General features: G+C 51.4%; 1 protein-coding gene across 1 annotated transcript in view; it reads right to left on the bottom strand.

Moving 5' to 3' along the window:
• Nucleotides 1-5,465: 5,465 nt before the first annotated feature.
• Nucleotides 5,466-24,507, bottom strand: part of NTNG2 (netrin G2) — a 49,085-nt gene continuing 30,043 nt past the window's right edge. Inside the window, exons 4-8 of the mRNA XM_027687803.1 lie at nucleotides 20,203-20,375; nucleotides 18,453-18,479; nucleotides 7,714-7,881; nucleotides 6,928-7,062; nucleotides 5,466-6,619 (exon numbers count right to left, since the gene is read on the bottom strand). Coding sequence (XP_027543604.1) covers nucleotides 6,396-6,619; nucleotides 6,928-7,062; nucleotides 7,714-7,881; nucleotides 18,453-18,479; nucleotides 20,203-20,375 — 727 coding nt within the window. The 3' untranslated portion in view covers nucleotides 5,466-6,395. The remainder of the gene's footprint in view (nucleotides 6,620-6,927; nucleotides 7,063-7,713; nucleotides 7,882-18,452; nucleotides 18,480-20,202; nucleotides 20,376-24,507) is intronic.

Genomic DNA, 24,507 nt, shown 5'->3' with positions numbered 1-24,507 from the left:
GAACGTTTCTCAAACTTGTCTTCTAGTTTTCTTTCTCCTCAATCTGCATTTCAGAACGTGTTCTGAGAGAGATACTTGCCCCATGCTGGAAGGAATTTTGGTTTAATATTTCATTTTTATTGTGCTCTCTAATACTTGTGTTTTTCCATAAGTCATCTCTGAGGTGTGGTCAGTGGCTCAGACTTTTTGCTGATTTAATCCAAGATTTATCTGGCTTAAGCTGTCAGTCTTTCAGCAGTGGCTTATTGCTGCCATATCAGTCTGTATCATTAATGATGTATTTATTAATTAAAAAATGCTAGGTTGTTGCTCTTAGAACACTTCTCCCTCTTCACATACTGCTCAGAGTAGGTTTGTAGCTGTAATTAACTTCTTTCCCTTTTGTTTTTATACCCATAACATGGAAAACCAAACAAAATTCCATCCAAAGCACTTTTCTCACTGATTCAAATCTGCAATGGGCAACAAACAGATCAGGTACAATTTTCATATCTTCTCTGCTGTTTCCACTGTGTGTTACAAAGTGCTGAGTAGTGATGGGCAGTCAGTGTGTGAAAACTGTGAGCACAGACTTGCTTTAGTCATTTATAATGTCTCAGAACTGGTGGCCATTAGAGGAGGCTGTTCAGTGATTATTGAGTGTTAAAAGTTGGAAAAAATCAGTAAAGAAACATATTCAATACAACTTCATGTAAAATACTTTATTGGAGTTTGTGCCAAAACCCTTTGGAAGAAGCAGCATCCAGGTTTTTATACAGAGGCTTCCATGCTGCTTCCAAGCTTGGCAGCTTAATTCCCAGTGCAAAGCCAGTTCCCTCTGTGGTCTTGGATATCAGGAAGAAGGAAAAGTCTCTTGTAAGTGTTGGACTATGTTTTGTTCAGGGGATTTGGGGGTGTGGGTTTTTTTTTTTAAAGTTATTCTTTGTACACAAAATAGGCTTTCCAGTAAAGGTGGAGTATAACTGTGGCTGTTCCCTTTTCCTTTAAGGTTTGCTGTGATCGTTTTCCATGTCGTTACTCCCAGTCCCGGAGATGTGAGAGCAAACCAGGTGTGTGCAGTGGTGACACCCAGCAGGTGCTGTTCTCTGGGAAGTGTCCCTTCCCTCTGTGTCCCTGTGCATGCAGTGGGGTGCTGCCTTACCAGCTGTCTGTGGGACACCAGAGGGAAACCAGCAGTTTGCAGGAGCATTCTCTGCTTGGGGAGTGCAGGAGGGAGGTTTTGGCCTCGTGGTGTGGTGGTTTTGGGGGGTCTGAGCGGTGCTGAGAGCTGGTGGTGCCACTGGGTTGTGAATGACAATCACAAGAGCTGTGCCAGGCTCCGGGAGGACACGAGGCATCGGCCTCTCCTTCCTCCCAGTCTCTACATTCACACTTCCACTGCTGGGAGTACTGGTGGGATAATGAGTTTTTTACAGTGCTGTCTCCTAGAGCATCTGAGTGCAGTAGCTAATTAGCAACTGGTCTAATGGATGGTGGCACAGGAGCTGGGAGAGAGATGGGCAGGCTGGAAAGGCACTTCCCCTCTTCCCTGTGCTAGCCCATGGAATGGGAACAGCCCCCTCCCCTGCTATTCTGATGTGAGGAAGCACAGAACTTCCAGAGCAAGACAGAACTTGTAGTGACCAAACTTACTGATTGGGGGTAAACAACATTCTCAGTCAGCATCTGAAAGATAACATGGAACACCAGTAATTTTAGAGCTGATTTTGGTTTTTGGCAGCCACTGAAGTGTGGTGAGATGCTGGGGTTCACTTTTGTGTGGAGAAGGGAGAACCTGGGATCATCCAACAGCTGGAGCTGGGCTGTTCATTCACAGCCCTGTGGTTGGAGCAATACTGTGGGTAGGGTGAACCACTGTCCTAAAAATGCAGGACGTCCTCTCCCTTCTGCATGAATAAATGATGGATGAATGACTGCTGTATTGTAAATGGAATTTATAATGTTAATGATATAATTCAGTCTCTTGCCACAACGGGTCCATTCCCAAGTAATATAAAAGGTCTCCTTTCTTGTCTTTTTAAGCTGCTTGGAAAGGAGCCCAATGCCTTATTCTTTAGTGCAAATAAATGTGAGCTAAGCAGCCTTGGACATCCAATATCGCTGACACGAGACCTCCTCACCATATGTACCTGTCTGCTCTGGCCTCGGCTAATTTGCCACCAACTCCCAGGAAAAGCATGATGGAAGTGAAGATGGTTTGAGAGCACATCACATCTGTTTTTGGGAAAATGGAGAAAACCTCATTTTGTGGCCCAACAGGCTGCACTGGTGCAGCTGTTCAGTGTCGTCACTGATTTCACTGTTGCACGAAGCAAGAACTCCCTTTGCTACAGAGGAATCCCATCAGTTTCCCCCTCTGTTTTAATCCGTGAAGTGATGCAGAATGGGGTCAGGATGGAGCTTTTGGAGCCTGGTGTTGTTGCTGACCAGGAGAAATGGGTGGGTTTAGGCTTTCCTCACACGTTTCACCCTGCAGTGAAACTTATTACAACACGCAGGGAATCAAAATGCCAAAGGAGCCTTTAGGAGGGTCTGAAGCTTTTCTCTGCATCTCAAATCAAGGTGTGACTTTTTTTTCTTTAGCCATTTTCTATGTGATTGTGGCCAAACTCCAGCTCCCTGCCAGCAGGGCTGAGAAGAGGGGGATACAGAACTCTTCAAAACCCAGCTCTGCTCTTGTTTCTGAGCGAGAACACTCAGCTCCTCCTTTATACTTCATTTTATTTACATTTGAGTCTTTTCATGAAAGCCAATTACAGAGCAGAACTGGGAGGTGAGACCATTAATTTTATTTCCACTAAAGTGTTGGTTCTCTCCTCCAGCCTCCACAGGGCTCCTTAGGAGTCCTTAGGAGTCACTCCTGCAGATGAGATGTCTGCTCCCTCATCTTTGAAAACCCAGATAACATACCTGGGAAGTGCCAATGGAATTCTTCCCCCCCCCTTCTGTCTCCGGCTCCCAGGGACTCTTGGTTTAACATTTTACATCAGGTAGGTTTTTGTTGCCTTGGGGCTTTTGGTTATTTAGATTTGCTGGTACTCTAAATAGTTAAAATCAGAGTAGAAATTTGAGGTAAACAAGAAAAATCAAAAGCTCTACTTGTGCTGTTTGGAGAGGTCACTTTTTTGCAGACAGAAGTGTAATTTAAAAACTTTTTCAAAGGAATCAAATGCTGGTGACAGGATGCACATGGAGCCTCTTGAAAGAGTGCAAGTGGCTTCTCTCAGAAAGAGAAGTACCTTTTGGTTAACCTTGCTCCAAGTAAAGCATCAAGCTCATTGGACAACTTCTCCCATTTGGAAGCATTAACTGATGAACAAATGTTTCTATCTTAAAGAAGATGAACTTTGGGATCTGTGGGTACTTGTTGTGATGGGTTTCTCTGTGTTATTTCAATAATGCTCAGTTCTCTTTGTGCAGACACCCCTGTGCTAACAGATGTCTGCAGTTAATGGATCTTCAGTGCTGAAGCTTTCAGAAGCTTCAAATTATTTTCTTAAATACCAAATGTAAGTTTTTCTGTGAGAGGTTTTCTTTTCTGCCTTGCAGTGGTTTGTGTTATGTGATTTCAAGTTCTACAGCACGTTGGGACAAGTAAAATGCTGTCCTGATGTCCCACACATGGGGCTGGCTCTGTGTCTGAGCTGTGCTGCAGGCAGAGCCACGGGAGGGACATCCAAAACTCCCCCCTGCTCACGGCCTTTAGGCCATTTGATTTGTTCTGTGGGGTGGAACATGTGTTTGTTCTTTGCAGTCACTGATTCAGAGGGTTTTGCTTCTGCACGACTGGGGAGAGCCTTAGGATGGTGCCCATGGTGTGGAGGGTGGACTTGTGGTTTTGTTCCTCAGCATTTTTCAGGTGTCCTGTGGCACAGTTGCAGGAGGGTTTGTGCTCCAACCTTCTGCTTCTGATGGGAGTTACAGAACCATCCACTGGGCTTTGGTTATAAAGCAGGTCCAGGGCTGAATCTTACTGGTATTCAGGGCTCATAGGGAGGTGGTACCATCTCTGGAGCTGAGTTTAGAAGCCAATGATGCTTTATCTTAAAAATGTCTAGCTGAAGATGCCCCTGCTCAGTGCAGGAGAGTTGAACTGGGTGACCTTTAAAAGGTCCCTTTCCACTCAAACTGCTCTATGATTCTAAAACCCCAGAGCCAAACAGCCAACACCCAATCAACCAAGAGAAAATCCCCAGACCTCAAAAGGTCTAGTGCAGGGGTCTATTGCCTTCAGCAGTCTTCATTCCTGGGCTGTTCTGAGCTTTGTTGTGCCCTTCTGAGGTTATTTTCTGCAGGAATTTGGTGCTGCTGCTTGGCACGTTCCTGTCTGCATTGCAATAAATGTGAATCTGCTGGGAGCAGAGCTTGTCTGGGATATGGCTTTATGAAACAGTAAATTTTCTGATGCTTAATCTAATATTCTAGAGAAAAACACCAGTGCAGGGAAAGGAGAATGTTGCTTCACCTTCCAGAAGTGCCATTAGAGATCTTGATCTTGTTACAGTCTTTTCTCTGCTATTACTTGTAAGAACAGTAACATGATGATTTAAATCTATGGCAGTGAGGAATTACAAAGAAAAGCAAGTGTTGATACCAACAGAGAGTTTTACAGACAGGGAGGCACTGCTGGGGCCAGCCCACTTCCTCAAGGATCAAATCTCAGCAGGGTGAGTTTAACCCTCTTTTATTTTACAGCGGATTAACTAAGCCCTGTGTCCTGCCTTTGTGATGTTAAATGCTGCTCCAAATGTGCACCAGATTTGTGTTGCCCTTTGAAGTGACAATATCCATCCTGCAACCTGGAGATGCCAGTGGAGGCTGAAGCCTGGACTGTTTGGAGCTCCTGGGCTGGCTCAGGGAGCATCCTGGAGTTGGGATGGGGACCAAGGGCTGCTCACCTCTCAAGGAAATCCAAATCTTTGGATATGACACCACCAAAGCTCTTGTGTTTGTGACATTCCCATTGTTCTGACTGAGTTACATCATTTCTTGTCTCTGGTTTCTCCTGCCTTTGCTTATGCACTTGGTTGCAAATGCCTCCTCAGACAGGGGCATGTTTGTGGGCCTTAAATAAGTTATCTAGTCCCTGTGATCTCTATACTGAAATTCTAGGCTGCTAAAATAAAGAGCATTGTCTGCAAAAGGTGCATCATAGCATCAGCTGGAGGCAGGGGGAGCTGGAATGGGATTGGGACAGCTGAGGTCCCCCTGTAGAAGCAGCCCTGGACTGGCCAGTCTTCTCCTGCCACAGACTCATTTGGAAATGGCCTTTCCACAAAATACCAGTGCTTAATGCATCACTCAGGCTTTGTTCATCGACTACAGTTAGTAGTCTAACCTAGGTTCAGCAAAGTAATTAGGAGAAATAATTAACAGCTCTCAGCGATGAGGCAACCTCTCTCTCCCTCCCCTCTCCCTCACCATGTGGTGCACCTTGGTAGTGACTCAGAAAACACAAGAGGACATTATGAATCAAAAAATAAGTCTTTACCTGTAATTAACTGTGCACACAAAAAGGAAAACGTGGTGATCAAGCAGCCATTAATAGTTGCTTTACTGGAGGAGAATACACCAGAATCAAATGCTCATGGCAAAATGTCCCTTTAAGTTGTGGTTCTGTTATAACATTTAATCCAAACAAAAATAAGTCTCTACCAAAAAAAGTATTTGAACCGTACACTATTCGGACATGTGTGGATAAGACACTGCACTCCTCACGTACCACGGGCCTCATGGCCCCTTGTGTCCTCCATAAGTGCAAGAAAAGAAAACCCAGCAATGAAAATACAAAATCAATGCAGCAACTAGAGTTGTAGGCAACAGTATGTGCGTGGCCAGGCCAGGCCAATGGTGGGATGTGGGTCTATGCAGCAGGGATGGACCAGAGTCCCCCCTTCCCTCCCTCCCCTTCCCCTGCCTGTTGTGTCGTGGGGCTCCGGAGTTGTCATGACAGGCTCTTCCGAAACAGGACACTAAGAGGAGGAAAAATAAAAAGAACACCCCAGCCTATACCAAAGTAAAGAAAGTAAGAATAAAAAAAATCTCCCTTGGATCGCGGCACTATTTCAGCAGGGCCCTGGCGGCCCCGGCCCCGGCTTGCCCTGTGTGGGGCAGGGAAGGAGAGTCCCTGTGCAGAGGGAAGGACGTGCCCACGCCCCTGGCACAGGCTGGTGCAGTCCCCACGCTCCGCAGCCGGCTCTGGGCTGGGCCACCCCGGCTGGGCAGGAGCCACCCCAGGTTCTCTGCGGGTACCTCTGCTGGGAAAGTGGGCCCAAAGTTGTGCAAGTCCTGGCGTGAAGGAAGGCGGAGGAGACGGTGGGGAGAGCCACCCGTTACCTTGGGCTCCCCGGGTCCCTCGGGCGACGTGCCTGGGCTGGGCCCCCTGCCCTGTGGGGTCAGAGGTCCCCCCAGGCGCGCAGCTGCAGGGCCAGCACCCCCAGGGCGATGGTGCCGAGGCTGCCGCCCACACTGGGGGCACCGTCACAGTCCTTCTTGTCCACTTCACACCTGGACTGCTGGCACAGCACCCCCTTGAAGCCCACGGGGCAGATGCAGCGCTGGTTCTGGTAGCAGGTGCCGCCGTTCTGGCAGAGCAGGAGCTCGTCGTCACAGACGTTGGCTACGAGGCGAGAGGGAGGGACGGAGGGAAGGGTGTGGGTGTTAAACCCCTTGATTGCAGCAGGAACTAGAAGCTTTTAGCTCCTAGTGGTTCAATTATCCAACCCTCGTAGCGCTAGAGCACTTCCAAGGCCAGAGGAACACAGCGGGAGGTGCAAACTCCACAGACAGAGCTACGAAGTCGTTTTGGAGTTGGGAGGAATGGCTGGAATCTGCTCACCCTCCACCCCGAGCATCACAGTGCTGAAGATCCCCCTCCTGCCTGGACCCATCCACACGTCCCCGTGCCTCTCCAGCCCCGGTACTCACGGAAGCAGCCCTGTCTCCAGTAGTAGTTGGGCAGGCAGTCGTCGCACTTGGGCCCCGTGGCGCCTTCCCTGCATTCACAGTAGCCGGTCTCGTTGCAGCGGTCGTGCATGGAGCCGATCTGGTTGCAGTTACATTCTGGCCAGAGACATTCTGGTCAGTGCCTGCCCTGCCTGGGGCCTCTGTGCATGCCCATTCCCTGAGGGAGGTGTTGGGGACTTTGGAAAAGCCCAGCAATGTGCTACAGGAGGGACATTACAGACCAAGGGAGGACATGGTGGCCTGAGACACCCTGATGGTGCAAACAGCCGTGGGTGCAAAGGCCACCTCTCATAGCTCAGCCCCTCCTGGCTCAGCAACGCATCTGAATCCAGTTGGAACAACTGTTTTACTGTGAGGGTGGGGAGGCCCTGGCACAGGTTACCCAGAGAAGCTGTGGCTGCCCCATCCCTGGAAGTGTCCAAGGCCAGGTTGGACAGGGCTTGGAGCAACCTGGGCTAGTGGAAGGTATCCCTGCCCATGACAGGGGGTTGTAATGAGATGATCTTTAATGTGGATCCCTTTCAACCCAAACAATTCTGTGATTCTATGATATTATCTGGGGTTTGTTTTCAGGGAAGAGCTTCCTTGGGAAGCTGCACAGGCTGTAATAACCATCATCCTCGCGGAACACGCAGGTGGGCACACCATCCTCCAGACAGGGGCTGAACCGAAGCCCACCCCACAGAGCGAGGACCCAGATGAGCCATCCCAGACACCGGCGGCCCTGCCCGGGGCTGGCACACTCACCTATGCAGACATTCTCGTCGTCCAGCTCGGCCGAGCTGTTGCGGTAGAAGCCCAGGCGGCAGTGCTGGCAGTGCTGCCCCCGCGTGTTGTGCTTGCAGCTCACGCAGGTCACCACGTTCAGAAAGTCGATGTAGCTGCAGCGGTTGGAGTGCCCGTAGCACTCACAGTCTGCGGAGAGGACGAGAGAGCTGGGGAGCTGGGCTGGGCACACCCTCCCTCCCGCTGGGCGGAGGAGAGGAGCCACTTCGGGGGATGCTCCTGCCCGGGTGGAATGTCATGGCCACTGCCCACCCAGGGCTGGGCTGGGCGGGATGAGTGCACACAGGGGTGGCTGTTCTTCACCACCACGGGGGCATCGGGGCTGGAAGTCATCGCTCAGAGAGCAGAGCAGGGTGAGGGTCTCTCTCCCCTCGGGGTGTGGAGCCAGCCCCTGGCAACCCCAGGACATGATGTCTTGAATGGGCTGCCCAGGGAAGTGGTGGATCCTCCGTCCCTGGAGGTTTCTAAGATGAGACTGGATGTGGCACTGAGTGCCATGGTCTAGTAACCACAGTGGTAGTGGATCAAGGGCCGGACTTGATGATCTCAGAGGTCCTTTCCAACCTGGCTGATTCTACAATTGTATGATTCTTTCAGGAACTGCATAATTGTGGGAGCAGGCAGTGGAGGGGAGTCAGGTGCTAATTACAGAGCTGCCTTGTTAATGAGCAGAGCTGGGTTTGGCTCTGGGGAGGCTGCAGGACCCATGAGGAGCTGAGCTGGGGTGCAGAGCCCTGGTGAAGGCTCTGCCTCGCTGGGCACAGGGGACTGGCCCATGGGATGGGGCTGGCAGAGGGTGCTCAGGTGGACCTGAAGCTGCTGTATGTCCAGGTAAAACCTTGCTGTCTCTGGCTTTTTTCCCCTCTATGTCCCTTCTCAGCACACCCCTTGTGTCTCCCAAGCCAGTGCTGCTTGAGAAGGGTGATGACTCTCAGGTTAAATGTTTAAAATGAGTCTGTACAAGGCAGTGTGGCTTGGGTGGGTTGTTCAAATGCTGGTGGACAGGTGTGTGAAGGTCTGAAGCAGGGCTGCCTGGCACAGCACTGCCTGAAGGCTGCTGGTGGGGTGGGAGATGCCACCGTCACTTGGCCAAGCACTGCTCCTGTCCACAGGGCTGACCTCTCTCTGCTGTGGGCACATGTTAGAACACAACCAGCCAGGCTGAATTTGTAGCCAGAGGAATTGCATGATGTGGTTCTTGTGTTTGCTTTTTATTACCATGACCTGGGACAGTGACAACCTTGCAGTGTCAGATCCAGGTGCTGGATCTTACTGGGAGTTTAAAAGGATAATGCAGGAAGAAAGGAGATGACTTAGTTCCCTTGTGTCCCAGCTGTCCTGGTCAGGAGGTTCCCAGCCAGCATGGGCAGGGAATAATGTGGGAAGAAATGGTGTCATCCAAGTCTGAGCTTCCCCAGCCTCTGGAGAGGAGGAGGAGGAAAGCTCAGAGCTGGGACTTTGTTCCAGGCAAGTAACATTAAACATTCAAGGATGGCAGAGGGATGGGATGGAAGGGTGTGGGTTGCCATGCACATGCAACTGGAGAAGGAGACTTGTCTCAATGAGATGATGACCAGGGAAGATGAAGCAGGGCAGAGGTTTCCCCCTGGTTCACAGCTGCCTGAGGAGGAGCTGGCAGCCTGTTGTAATCTTGACCTGCTGTGAAACAACCCAATATCCAAAGAATTTCAGCTCAAATTATTGTGTCTGCAATTCCCAAGTGTTGTTGCAGTCTAGGGATGCACTCCTACATACAGCTGACAGCTAACCACGACTTGGATAGCCTGACCCTCCCCATGCTCTCCATGTCTGAGTCTCTTGGACCATATCACCTGAGTGAAGACAAGGAGCCCTGGAGCACCACCCTCCCTCCTCTTACCTCTGTATGATTCAATAGGAGCCACTGGGCCAGAGTTTGGTTTGAGCCGGATGAGTTTTGAGCTCTTTGAGGACGCTTAAGAGAAATCAGAGACACGCTTTTTCTCACTGCTTAAAACCACGAGCAGCTCTGCCACGAGAACAATGCCAAGCCAGGAACACCCCTCTCTATTTCTGCACCGGGAGCTGGGAGCTGCTAAATTCCTCCTCTTCCTCTCCCCTCCTCGGAGTTTGATGCATGAAAAACTCCATGCACGGCTCTGTTGCAGAGCTGGGAGGAGCTACTCACACATCTTCCCCCCTTTATGCACATTCGGTGGTGTGGATTGGGTTGGTTGGGATAAGGATCTACAAGTCTAAACAGCTTAAAACCAACATCTACTTGGTTTGGTGGCGGTCACCACCAAAAAGCTGCGAGGAGGAAAAGTGCTGCAGAGGTGGGATCTGGCAGGGGATCTACAGGGTCCCGCAAAGCAGGTGCTGCCCCAGCCTGGCCCGTCCCCGGCAGCACGTACCTGTTTTTTTGCCGTGCCTCTTGCCTGCAGAGTGTGCTGTGCGCCCTGGTTTGCTCTTCGGAGCCGCTACGCCAGAGGACAAAATACGCCTGAGCGCTGTGGTGGGCAGAGGGCTCCCAGGGCCAGCCCAGTATGGTTGGGCTGAGATGTTTCCTCTGGATAAGGGACTGCCCCAGCCGGGATGGGGCTCCCTGGGGGCTGTGCTGCCAGCCAGACCCCGTCCCACATGGAATGACCCAGCGCTGGGGGTAAAGGCCATCGAGCTGATGGGGTTTGGTTGGTGCTTGGGGGGTTTTTGCGCTTTGGTGACCCCAGTGAGGGGCAAGGTGGAGCAGCACTGAGGTCCCACAGGGTGTTTGGGAACGGGTCTCGCTGTTTATTTGTGGAACATGAGCCCTTGCAAGCGCTGTGGGGCTCAGGGAGGCGCTGGGTGGGCACTGCCAGCTACAACCACCTGTGTCAGTCACGTCCTGACAGCAACAGCCCTCAGTGAGAAGGGGGCCATGGCTCTGAGGAGGCTCCATGGGCTGTTGGGAACAGGGTGATCTGCTAACAAGGCTTGGCCCTGATGGGCCAGAGCAGCCCATCAGCCCAATTGACTTTGGCCATGGCATAAAACCCCTTCCCAAAGCAGCCCATGGGCTCTCCCAGCCCCAAACATGTCTCCAAAAAGACCTCCATGGGGCTGGAGGAGCAGAACTGAGCTGAGATGGACCCTCCAAGAGGGAGACTAGATTATTTGACGGTCATGCTGAGGACAGGTGGGTTGTCCTGGCCTATGGCACTGAGGGAGAAACCCATCCTGTCCTGACCCTGGGGATGGGCACAGCCTTACCTCGCATGTTCTTGGGAGGGTCTGGGGGCTTCAGCTTGCGTCCAAGTGCTGCTGTGTTTGGTGGGTCATCACAGGTGGCATCAGAGAGAACATCAGATTTAACACAGATCCCCCCTTGTTTGCTTACAAAGGTGGCAAAGGGACACTGGAAGCTCTAGGCAGGTCTCTAGGGTGGGTGGGTAGAGCTGTATCTGGTTGAGGATGTGCTGAAGCAGGAAGGAGAGATGAAGTCTCCTGAAAATTAGCATTTCTAAACGGGAAGAGAGACAGGGAAAGTGTTCCTAAGGGGAGGCTGTGGGAGCTGCTGGGTGGCTGAGTGTTGGCATGTGGTCTTTACATTGCCCAAGCACGGAGAGAAGCCAAATCTGCAGACCACTGTCAGGACTCAGCACAGCCCTCCTGGTTCAGCACAGACTGTCAGCACCACCCAGCCCCGATGGCTGTGGTGTGGCCCCATCCCTTGTTACTGCACCGAAAGGAGCTTTGTCTCTCTGTGAGGCCAGAGACAGGCCCAGGGTGCCGTGTTCTGCACTGGAAGTGATGCCAGTGTCTACAGCAGGAGCAGCTACAGGATCTTGGGTGGGAAATGGGAACTGAGCACCAGCGGGAGCTGCTGAAGTGTGTGCTGGTGGGAACCCTGAGGAGGAGAAGCTTCAGCCTCGACAGCCAGCGTGAAACCTCCCAAGGTTCCCACCAGGAGCAGCTCACCTTAGGCAGTCACTCAGGAGAACAAGAAGGCATCTATGCTCTAGACAACACAGGCTTATCCATTTACAGAGTGATTCTGCTCTACAAACAGACTCCGGTCTCGGGAGATGACAGGATTTCCATGATCCTCTCCGTTCACCCCAGCAGCAAGCTGTGAACAATCCCTTCTACCACTTACCATCCTCATCTTTCATGTACACAACTAAACCCCGAGGCTCAATGCAGCCTCACCAGAGTCCCAGCTGCGTGCAGGGCACAGACAAACCCCGAGCTTTTTCCCAGGTGGAGGAGGAGAGAGGCATGGAAAGCAGAGGTTCAGAGCTGGAAACTAAAGCGTTCTTGGAGCACCAGGAGCTGGTTCTCACTGGCAGGACCCAGCTCAGCCACCGAGTGGCTCCTACCTTCTGCTCCTGGGCCAGCCTGGGCCGGGGGAGAGCCCACCTGCAGCGGGGCAGCTGCCGACAAGTCGGTGTAATCTTGGAGTGATCAGAGGGGAAAGTTGTGTTACTGGGTGTGCTGGGAGGGCTGGTGTCCCACGAGGAGTCCTGCAGAACCCCGAGGGTGAGCCAGAGCCCCAAACCAAACCCCCCAGCCCTGTGCCACGTGGGTTCTCGCACCTGCTTGATGCCAGCGCTGCTCGTGGCACAGGGTGGCCAGTGTGTCCTCAGGCTCTGGAGGGGCTGGGAAGCCCTTGGATTGGGAGGGGAAGGATGGCAGCGTGTGCTGAGCTGCCCGTTCTCAGCTCAGCTCAACACACAGGGGTTTGCTTGTGTGTTTGCATCAGCACCTGCTCTGCACCCCTTTGAAATAACAGCGCTGAGAAACAGCACAGGTGTCTGGGGATGGAGGCACCAAGTCCTGGTTCCTAATCCCAACTTCCAGGCCTTCCTTCAGGCTCTGCCCTTTCCTCAGAAAATGCCAGTTTGCAGGGAAATTAAACCAGCAAGAAATTTATAGCTCACTCGTTTGATTTCCCCACAAACCCTCACCCCCACTGGCTCCATCCCCCTCCCCAGCTCCTCAGTATTGGTAACAATCTTCAGGTTTGCTAGAAAACAAACCAAGGACTAAAAATTTTAAAAGCCATATTATTAATTTCGAGCTCCAGTTGGGTAACATAAGGAGGAGGAGGAAAAAAAAAAAAAAAAAATCTCTTGATCCTTGCCAAGTTTCAAAGGACAAACCCGAGTAGGAGAAAAATGTGATTTCCCAGCCTTGTCAGGGGGATGACAAACAATACAGAATGAAAAAGTAAAAAAAAATAATTTTTTTAATGACGAGCTCTAAGAGAAGGTGATAGACATTGTCCTTTTCAGCTGGAAAGTGGAAACCAATTGATATTAATATGGTGTTAAAGAGAATATGAAAAAAGCCCGGTGCAAATTGGCAAGGGTTTAATTAGAGTCACAATAAAAAACAGCCCTGGAGGCATTTTGCTTTTTAGTCATTCACATACACCTCCACTCAATCACATTTACAGAGCCAGGAAAATTATTAATGCTCATTATCCTGAGAACCTTTCCCTTGCAGCTCAGGGCCATAATGGACAGTTTTACATTTTGGGAGGGGGAGAGACACGTTTTGCCCCCAGACCCAGGTCATACAAACGGGAAACGATGGGCAGCTCTGATGGAAATCACTGCTCTTGGTGGGTTTCTGGAGAAGTGGAGTAAATTGAAGCAAGAAGTCATTGGGGCAAACAGTGCTGGGGCATTGGGGGGCCCTGAAAAAGTCCTGCTCAAAACATAAACAGGGGTCCCCTTTCTGCAGGACCTCCACAAAGCCAGGCTGTCAGGAGCTCGTAACCATCTAGCAGGGCTCAGGTTTATTTTGTTTTTCCCAGAGGTGAACTGGCACTGCTGAAACTGCCACAAACCAGAGGGGGGGGGAAGCTTATTTTTTTGCTTATTTTGAACACGGGAAAAATGTAACAAATGGCAAGGAAGAATCTGACAGGCTTCAAGGAAGGTTTTGAAATAACAGAACTGCAGAAGGCAAAGGAGAATGGCACTTAATTCATCCTCCTTAGGGTAACTCTGCAGTTTCCCTTTCTTCTACCCATTTTGGCAGCCTCGACTGCCTTCAGACCACAGGCCTTGCCCATGAACTCATTCTTCTCTCCCCTCTCACCGCACAACAGGCGACAAAATCATCCTCCAAACACGACCACAGCTCCACCTTGACCACGGAAAACACCACGAGCAGCCAAAGGAAGCAGATGTCTAGCAGATCCATGCAACCCAGAGACAACCCAAATCTAATCTACTCCTCTAAGCCTACGTGCAGCGTTGCTTTCTGCCTTGCTGCTACCCACTGGTGTGCGGAGGCACGAAGGAGAAGGGGGAAAACACATCGGGCTGGCTTTAAATACCTGGTTTTTTCTGTGTTTCTGTCACGGGCTCAGAGGCAGCAAACTCAGAGGCTGGTCTGATGATGCTTGCTTATGGTGGGAAGAAGAAATTCAGAGGGCAGAAGACAGTGTGTCAGTTAGAGGGTGAAGCGGTGCGGGGATGGGGCAGGGCTCTGACAGGACTTTTTTAAGAGCCTGGCTGACTGAGGTGGCTTTAAAGCAAGGAGGGATTTTAATGCTTCTAAAACTCAGAAAGGAGGTGACAACAGGGTGTCTCACTTTGGGATTCTGACCCTGCTTGGGGTTATTGTGTCTCCTGCAAACGTGTGTCCTACCAGGAGCTCGAGGGGAAACCTCTTTAACAGGATGTTTCCCTTGAGGCCCAGGTGAGTTAGATCTGCACCCTGTGGGGATGTCATAGTGTTTAAAGAAATACTTTACATTTTGCAGGGAGGAGGAGGAACATCTCTGGCCAAAAGCAGATGAGAATTAAGCTGGGCCTTGATTCCCTTTTGCTGGTCAAGGGCACAGGTGGACCTTTGTCATCAAACCCAGCATGTTGCCCAGGTAGGAGCAGCTCCCTGAGCTCCTGGGTGGCCCTGGCTGCCTTCTTATGTGGAACAGCCCCTCCAGGGACTGTCACCACTCTGTGGTAGGACCTGGCTGTGCAGAAGCACAGATAGGGATCTAGATGGGGGCGAGGAGCTCAGATCTCAGGCCTGGCTGTATCCAGGCAGGGATCTGTCAGCTGGGCTGCAATCTATTAATTTTGTCCCTTGCCCTCAGTTAATGAAAGGATGAGGAAAACATTTTCTCTGGCCAGGAAGCAGGTTTTGGAGAAGGAATAAACCCCAAGGTGCATGATGTCTCTCAGGAGAGATTTTCCCCCACCACCCCCAGCCCCACAGATGCGTCCTGCCCGCACCAGTTGTACGACACAAGGCAGAGCACTGCAAGTCAGACACAAGAGAGGCACTAAGCACATCACCCACGTGTACACAGCTAAAAAACAGCCCTAAAATGTTGCTACAGGAGAGCATGGATAAAAATCAAATGACCCCAAGCATTTGGTGTGGATGGAGATGTGATCACTGCCCCTGCTGGGGCTGTGCTCATGGTGTGAGCTCCAGGCAGGGGTAGTAGAATAAGCTCCTCCTGCACATGAACAGCATGGATCTGGGTGAGGAACACTTCTTAACAGAGCTGAGACTTCCACTTTGTTTCCAGGGTCACTCCAACTCCATGGAAGTTGGTCTTAAGCCCTCAGCTTCCTGATTAACTCCCCAAGCAGGGTACTTCCATGAATATAATCTATATTTGCATAAACATGCAATCAAGTTTCCTCATCCCTTTGACTGGCTTCTGGCAGCTCCCCCAGACAGACTGTTACTAACATACTGTGGGTGTAAAACGTCCTCCTGGGAAATATCAGGCCCCTGAAAGCATGGCAAGGGGAGGAATGCGTGTCTAATTCCCCCATGAGAAGCTTAAAAAAAATGTCCTGCTGTTAAGTTTTATCTGCTCATTTCCAAAAGACAAGCGAAAACGCCGTCTCCTTGTTCACGGGGGGAGGGAAGGAGGAACCCCCAGGAAAAGGACACAAGTTTTCCTCCACGGGGTGATTTTGGAAATTAGGAAAGGATGTTTCTGGCATGTGTGTGTGAGTTCCAGCCCCACATGCTCCCTGGCTGCTTGTACAGCAGCTGCCTGGGGAATGTTGGCAGGAGGTCAGGGATGGAGCAGGATGGGGTGCAGTTCCCCTCTCCTTCCAGAGAGATGTGTGGTTTAACTTTATTATGGGACAGTAAAATCTTCCTTGCCTTCCTGCCCTGCCTTGTGGTGGAGCTGTAAGAGAGCACCTCTTGCAGCCATGCCAGCCCTGTGCAGGACAGCATTGCCAAGTGGCTCCAGGAGGGACGGATTTTGAAAACCTTCTGTTTTTAAAAAACAACAAAATTGAGAGGGAAAAAAAGGGAAAACCGATGGTTCCCCCACATCCAGTCCTGGCTTTACTTCTTGCTGCCCTGATGGTAACAGAGGGACAGCTGGTGAGGTGGGATGGCAACTCATGGGGTGATTGTCTCTTGGCTTTGAGGTGGACCTGCTGTGGCTGTCCTCGCTTACAGGGACCATAAACCTTGTTCCTGGCTCATGTTGGACAGGAGCTGAATAGAGACAACAGCAAACCAGAGCTGCCTGGAGGCTGGGAGATGTGAAATGAGTCAGGGTGATTTTTATCCATGTCTCTTTATCACCATCCTACAGAGCAGATATCCAGGGCCACCGACACGGCAGTCCCATGGGAAGCAGCTGAAAAGAGGAGCTGGGAAGAGTCCCGGCCTCCAGGCGAGGCAGCGAGCGTGGCACCCACCTGGCTGGGTGGTGGTGGCTGGTAGGGGCGTGGTGGTGGTGGTGGTGATGGTGGTGATGGTGGTGGTTGAGGTGGTGGTGGTGGTGGTGGTGGGCGTTGTTGTGGTGGTCGTTTTTGCAGTGGTGGTTTTTGGGGTGTTTGCCCGCTGCGGTCGCTCGTACGCTGACAAGCAAAGAGAAGAGGTGGGAGGCACTTACTGGGGGGAATGGAGGGTTTCCTTGCCAGCCTGCACTCCCACGAGGCTGCTGCTGCTGGGCTGAACTGGCGACTGATTTCTCAGCACGGTCACAACTGGGGCACCGAGAGGATTAAGGCGATGGCAGCTCGATGACGGCGGACGCAGCGAGCACATGAGTGAGTGAGTGTGTGTGTGCAGGGGCTGGAGGCTGTGCCTGTATCAGCTTACTCTGTTGGTGCAGATATTGGCTTAAATACTTACAGCTCTATCATAAACTAATTGCCAATTAAGCTGAAAAGGGGAAATGAAGGCATGTCTGGGCAGGGATGGGGTGAGGTGCAGGCGGGATGAACTCCCAGCCCAAGCTGTGCTTCCACTGCCCGGTGTCCACGTGCCCAGCTGTGCTCCTTACACAGCACCATTCCTTCCTGACACCCCCAAACTACTTAGCACCATCAAAACCAACCAGGATCACTGGCACCTGTTCATTTCCACTGGCACCCTGCAAATTAAAGGATGGTTCAGGGTCAGGGAGCCCCCGCAGAGCTGGGCAGGAGCGGCCCCGAGTGCGGCACCACAACAGCCCGAACTGAAATAACACTCAAACACAAATTCCTACTTAACTTACACCTGCTGCCCTCCTGTCCTTGTTTGTCCCACTGCTTCATGCAGATTATCATGCTTAATTTCATAATAGCCCTGAGCTAGTTTAAATACTTAATTTAGGTCACTTCTAGTCTCCTGTGCGGGCTAAATAATCTCTCCTTAACTGGCCTTGGACACAAATCCCTCCTGTCCACCTCCTGCACATCGCTCCCAGCACCCCCAAAGCTTCTCTCCAGCAGCAAATTTTGATGGGAAACGTTTTCCAGTGAAACAAAGGTAGCGCTGAGGATGCCAAGCTTTGTCAAGGGGGGAAAAAAGAGTTATCAAAATGGTTCTGACCAGGAAGCTGAAGAACATTTTGGACTGTTGAAACATTTATTTTTTCTAATTCTAAATTACTGAAGGGAGACTTTTAATTTTCATTTGAAAATTTTAAGCGTTTAACGGCTTAAAATCTAAATATGGTTCATTTACCCAGAAAACCTGTCCTCCACTTGTCAATTAGGTGCATTTTTCTTAATTGCATTTGCATTTCTCTGAAACTCTTTCTCCTCCAATTCTTCCCACTTGCCTGCAAACCAAAGAATTCATTATTCATTCAGCTCTCTGATTTGTTTCTTCTGGAGGGGAATTCTGAGCCACAAAATTCAGACCCAGGCTTCTGCTTACCCAAAACTCCAGGCTCTTTGATATCAAACTACCTCCAGCTTTGTTAAATAAGGAGTCCTCTCATCCCATCAATCTTGCAGCAGAAATCCCCACTGAGCTCTGCTGCCTTTGCTGCCGACACTTCATAGACATTTGTTCATACACCTACACGTGTACATGCAGATGTACACATGCTCTATATGTTTTTTTATTGATAGCCCAAGGTGACCCAGACTGGATTCTATGCCAAATAATTCACACCCAGCTCCTTCTCAGAGCAGAATCCTGCAATCCTGGGGGGTGGGGGGAGTTCGCAGCGAGCGCTGGTGATTTTGAAGAGTCTTTTTTTATTTCCTTTCCGGCTGCCATACTAACGAACCTCATGGGGGGAAACCATGCCAGAGGAAGAGGCAAAATGAGGCTCCTGAAGTCAAAGGAGGAAAATGTAAGACTCTTTGACAAGACAGAAAATGAGGCACAATTAGGGAAGACTTATTGCCTGGAAAACGATAATGGACAGAAAATAACCATATTTCTTTCTCCTAGTGACATCCACAAGGACCATGCACCGAGGTGTTAAATGCCAGCATTTCAGTTTGGGTTTTACTTACTGCCAAAGGCTGAGCCTGCAGCTGCACCTGGAAAAAAAAAGAAGAAGAAGCCCAGTCACTGGAAGCAGGGCACCACCAGCTCTGTTACCAGCAGGTCATACAGACACATAACCTTGGAGCAAATGGCAATTAATTAGTGGGGATCTTGCTCATGGGCACATCAGTTTGCTGCAACAAACAGCTTAAAAGCTGCTTTTGTCAAACCACAGAAGCAACCAGACAGTGCTGTCTGGGGTCTTGGCATCTCAAGCCTGTCATGTGGGGAAGGAAAACCAGCGTGGCCTTTGCTGATGGTTTTTTCTCTTAACCATTTCCTTGACCTGCCCTTAAAGCCCAGCAAAGGACAAGCACATCCTCTGAGGCTCAGTGGGCTAAGGACAAGCTGTAGGGACTGAACCAGTTCTCAGTGAGCAAGAAGGGCTGGACACTCTTCCCACTGCAGCATTTGCTCCACAGGACGCTGCAAAGGCACCAGCTCCAAAGTGCATCCAAGGACCAGCTTCTGGCTTTTGGCACTCAGGAGATGAGTGGCCCTGCTCCTCCCTGCTGTAACAAGTGGGTGAATCATGGAATGTCTCAGCTCTGCATGAATATAAAGCACAGGAGCAGCAACAGAAGAGGTAGGACTACCAAGAGAAGAGGGCTTCAGAGAACTGCCTCTGCTGCAGAGGAAGAGGATGTTGATGTGGGGAGGAGGAAGCAGCAGAGAGAGTTGGGGTGGGGAGGAGGAAGAAGACTGAGTGACAGATGGGAAGAGAGATGAATGGGAGAAGAGCAAGCAGAGGAGAAAGAGAAATAGGAAGAGACACAAGGAACGGAGGGGAGGGAGAGAGACAGAACAGCATGTCTGTGCCTGTCAACACCAGAAACTCTCCCAGGCTCCTTTGAAGCAATGCAGCCGCTTGGTGGGAGCTGACAAGCTCGTTCCCTTTCAAAGAACCTGCTCGTCTACCAGCCCTGGCACACACAAAACATTCCTGTCACGGCCTTCGGAGCCTGAATTTCAGCTTTGATCATCTTAAAGCACATGAATCTTTCAAAAAATTTGGGGGGTGGGAGGGAAAAGGTTCTCTTTGGCAACACTCAAAGCTGCTGCTTGAAAGGCTGGAGTGGCTACCGTGGCTCCGTGACATTTAAACAAGTCTGCTAATGTGGACTGGACAGAAACCCAGGAGGAACCGGCCCATCTGTGATGTTTCCTGCCCCAATTCCCCTGCTCGAGCGATGGTGGGGATGCATCCTCCATCCCGTCTTTGCTTCTGTCAGAGCCTTGTTCCAGCAGCAATTGGATGAGACTGGAGCTGCGCAGAGGGACCGGAGCTCGCGGCGCTTGCCTGGAACACTGACGTGCACAGAACGGGATCCAGGAATCAACCTGCACTGCTACTCCTACTCCACAGCCAGTGCTCTGCTGTGGTTAACAGTGCTTTCTCTGACGGACAATAATCTGCACTGCCACAAAGCCATGGACCTGTGTCTTGGCCTGAGGTCATCCTCCCTATTCCTGACCATCATTTAGGCTCATTGCTCATCTACCAGTAGCCAACACACCACCTCTGCATCCACCAGATCCTCCTTCATGTCTCTGTGCACAAAGACAGGGGTAAATACCCGCTTCCCTTTCGAAAGCTGAGCATCCTGCACCGATTCCAGTCGGAGAAGGACATGATGAGACCCTGCTCCCATCTGTGGGTGTTGTGCAGCCCAAGGTGGGAGTGCAGCCAGGGCTGGCTCCCTGCAAGTTACTTACATGCATTGGGGGACCCGTTAGGGAGAGGCAGGTAGGATCCTGCTCGCCAAGACCGGGAGCGAAAGTTCTTCTTGCACTTGCCGCAGTCCTGCCCCGTGGTGTTGTGCTCACACTCGCACTGCAGGCTGCCCTCTTTGAAGGTGCACAGGTTAGCGTGGAGGTTGCATTTACACCTGGAGGAAGAAGACAGGGAAGAGCTGTCAGGTGTCACTGCTGCTCCTCTTTGCCCCTGGTGTAGTGCTGAAAATGTAGTGCTGAAGCCAGGCTGGTCACCCCCTTTCTGTTCCTTCTGCAGGACTTTATCACTGAACTCAGCAGTTTTCCCCAGGTATGTGCTGGAGTTATGATGTCCAATTCCTTGCCCAAGGTGCATCTGCTGTCTCTAGTCCAAGATGAGAGATGCTTTCTCCCACCATCCGACTGCAGTAGCACAGACTTTAATGGTAAGTCAATGTCTCCAGCTGAGACTCCAGGAAGGAGTCACTCACATTTCAGGGCTGTTACAGAAATCTGGGTGATTACCTCAGATAGAGGCTTTTACTGGGAGGCAGTCTTGGACTTTAGATGGAGGAGCATGGCCAGCACTGGTGGGACTTGGCCCTTGCCCCTTGTGATAAAGTCAGCAGTGTTTTCTCCCGTGGTGTGAAGCTGCAGAGCACAAACCCTTTTCCCCAGCCTGCTGTGACCAAAATAACAGAGCAAGTCACCATCAGAATGCGCCTCATCAGAGAAGGCAACAACTAAAAACACTATTCAGCAATTTGCAAACATTAAGAAACTTTTAATGAGCTGTAGTGCAGTATGCAGGGAATAATTATCTCTGTGCACAATAATTCCTGTTGCTCACACTCCGGAGGTGACTTGCGCAGAGCACAGAGACTGAGCCCATAACTCACACGTGGCTCTGGTGACTCCTGGGCCCGAGCTCAGACCATCAGACAGAGACTTTGGGGACCAAAACATCTCATTTCATTCCAGACAGTCGATCCCTAGCACAGCCCGATGCTTTGTGCGATAATTTACACTCTCAGAAGCAGAACCATTAGGAAAACAGTAACACTGAGCCTTTTGTGCACGGGTGAAATCTGATGGGGCAACACTTTGTTTTACAAGGCTGAAGAGATGCAGAGCTGAGGGAATGAACCACATGCAGAGAAGACAGAGGAAACATGGCCTGCTGCTCCTTGTGCTCTATCTGCACTGGGATAAACAGCCTGGATTAGGCTGGGAGCTGGGAGCAGGTGCTGCACATGCCCCCCAGCTCCTGGTGCCTCTCCCCCTCTCCCTTGGAGCCCCCAAAGAAGCTCCCCAGCCACCTGCCTGACCCTCTGAGGCTGCCTTTGCTGTGCTTTCCTCACGCATGGCTGGATAAGCTGACCTCATGTATGATTTTCCCCCCCTCCCCTCCCTGCCCTTAATTCTAGCAAACCCCGCTCAGAGGCTCAGCATAAGCTGGATGAACGATCTCTCTCCCCATCTTACAATCCTGCCCTGTCTCTGACCAAGCAGAGGAGGGAATTTTGCAGTTTCTAAAAGGGAGGGAGGAAGAAAACGTGTTCTAGGGAGCAGAGGCAGACACACTCAGCATGCTCCACTTGAAACTGTGTGTTGGTGAGAGCTGGAGATGCCGTGTCACGGCTGAAAGCATTAACAGCCTCCGAGCATCGGTGCTCTGGGAGCAAGTCACAAATCCAAGCATCCAGGGGAAGGAAGTGGCTTTGGCTGGTACCTACACAGGAGGGAGGCTGAATTTCAGATGCTCCGTGTCCCCTCTGCCTCTGGTGAGGAAGGATTTTGGCTGAGCTGTCCCAGCCCTGTGGCAGAGGTGATGCCCAGCCCCAGAGTACTGCGGAGCCTGGCTCTGAATTATTCAGCGTCCACACAGTGTGGCCTCCTTCTCTCACTTCAAAATGAGCAGACGAGAGCAAAGCAGGCAAGATAGTGGGTTAAAGCAGGTCAAAGCCTCACCACTGCTGCTCTGGGCCCAGCTTGAACAGAGCAACAGCTTCTGGGAGCTGCAGCTCTCCTCTCTCCTCCCTCCTCCTGTGGTGGGAGCGAGGGGATGGGACCAGCTCCAGGGCACAGCATCACAATCCAGCTGAGGGTGAGTTTAAGAGCCCCAGGGAGTGGGTACAAGGAATGCAGGGACTGTCATGCCCCTTGTTTTCCCTGAAGGCTGGGATGATGTTGAGGGTAGCACTTGGCTCCAGTCCTTGACCCTGCCAGTCTTGCAGTGGGGACAGCAGCCCTGGGGGGCCACCACTTGGTCCCTGAGGTGGCCTGGGACAGCCTCAATAACCCCCTCCACACATAGCACATCGTTGCTCCTGGCATCCCCCACCAAGAGCCAAGCAGATGTTTTGAGGTGCTTCTTCTGGCTCCAAGCTGCTGCAGTGCAGGAGGGCAAGACCTGTTCACTGTTAATTTGGCTCCAGCTACAAAACCCTCACCAAGCAGTGGGACCCAGACTTCTTGCTCTAGGGAAAACAAGAGCAGTCAGATGTGTCTGCTCACACACACACACTGCTCACTTACTGCTGAGGAGGGCTGGGAGCTGAGCACCAGCTCCTGGGACAGCCCCAGCTGCCTCCTGCCCTGGCCAGCGGGATGGAGATGGGGTGGGTGCTCAAGGACGTCCCTCAGCCACTGCATGTAGGTGTGATGGAGCTCTGCTCTTCCCAGAGAAGATCCTCACTTCCTAATTGGTGTAAACAAGGAAAACTAAGTAAAGAGAAAGCAGAGGCAGACGTTCACCTTGCCTGCCTGGGCCCAGGTCACTGATTTTTCTTACTCGCCCTTTGCCACCGTGCAGAAGTTTTTTTATCCAAAGGATCAATTTTACCTGGGAATTGCTTTCTGAATTTGACCTTTGAGGATCATCAATCTAAGCAGAGAACTGTAACCCCAGCAGGCTGACCCCGCAGCACAGCACTTTTCAGCCCAATCAATCAGGCTGCATTATTTAATGGCCAACAGCCGAGTGCTGTCAGCCAGCCCTGATTGCCAGCCTTGTTTTGGGGAGAAGGTTTCTGCATCCCAGCCTTCCTGCTGCTTGGGCTCAGAGGCTCGTCTTCAACCCCTTCTTCAGGCTTCTCTGCCTCCTTCTCTGGGCCTGCAGCCCAAGGACATGTGCTTGTTGATGGTCTGCGCACAGCCAAGACTCAGCTGGCAGAGACTGGAGTAAATGGCATTAGCCCAGTCCCCTGGGTGGGAGCTGCTAGTCCTGCCCGCCTCTGCCCGTGTTCCTCGGCGGCCAGCCATGGCAGGAAGGAGAGGATGAAGGGAAAGGTTAGGAGCTACTTAGCAGTGAGGCTTAAATAGCAGGCTCGGGGCAGACACCTGCGCCGTGTCCTGCAGCGATGGCCCCGCTCCAGCCCCGGGGCTGCTCCAGCAAAGTGCTGGTTGCAATATGGTCTCTCCGGCTCTGGAGGGCTGAAGAGCCAGGAGTGTTTCTCCTCCAACTCGTGGGTCAAGGCTCACAGCGACAGTGCTGTTTCTCAGTGAGCATTCAGAGCCCACGGTGGGGAAGAGCCCGAGGAGAGCAGCCCCAGAGCACACCCGTGAGCAGCACCCACAGCCTGGGGACACCCACCCTGCACTGGGGAGCAGGTCACACAACTGCACTGTGCATTAAACAGAGACTGGCTCACACTGTTCCCAGCAAGGGAGGTTGGGGCACTGTGTGGCCCAGGACGTTACAGTTTGCACAATGGGGTATTTAGGACTTTATTTCAGTGCAGTTGTTCAGCTGCTGCCTTTCCTCAGAGTGGTGCAGTGTGATCTGATGCTGCCAATGCCTCCACCAGGGAACATCACGGAGCTTGGAGCGCCAAGGAAAGTTTACAGGAAAGTGTCCTTCTTTTTTTTCTTTTCTTTTTTTTTTTTCCCAGCCATAAAGAACAGTTTCCTGCATTTCTCCAAGTCAGCATCCTGGAGGTCACAGCAGCGAGCGGCTGGAGAGGTGTCTGGTGCCAAGCCCATGTGTGAGGGAAGGAGATGCCCATGCAGAGGAAGGGGGTGAGTACAGAAGCCATGCTGGGATTGGGAAAAGAGCCCCTTTCCCTGAGCTTTCATTAATAATGACTTTTGAAGTTAAAAAGTCCTCCCAGTCCTTTGTTTTCCTTCCAAGGATTCTTATTACAACCTCTTTTTTTTGTCCCTAACCCCACTTGCAGAGCAGGGAAGTAAGGCAGAGAAAGGCAAAGAGCACCTCCTTATCCCTCTCCCTCCCCATGGGGCCGAGACAGTGTTGGGGTGCTGGCACTCCCCTTCAGGACTGATGCAGTGACCCCACTGCTGTGTGGG

The sequence above is a fragment of the Neopelma chrysocephalum genome, unplaced genomic scaffold (genome assembly GCF_003984885.1).
Source record: "Neopelma chrysocephalum unplaced genomic scaffold, ASM398488v2 Primary Assembly neopelma1_74, whole genome shotgun sequence".
NCBI lineage: Eukaryota > Metazoa > Chordata > Aves > Passeriformes > Pipridae > Neopelma > Neopelma chrysocephalum.
Note: the sequence above shows the minus strand (reverse complement) of the source record. Positions and strands in the feature narration are given on the sequence as shown.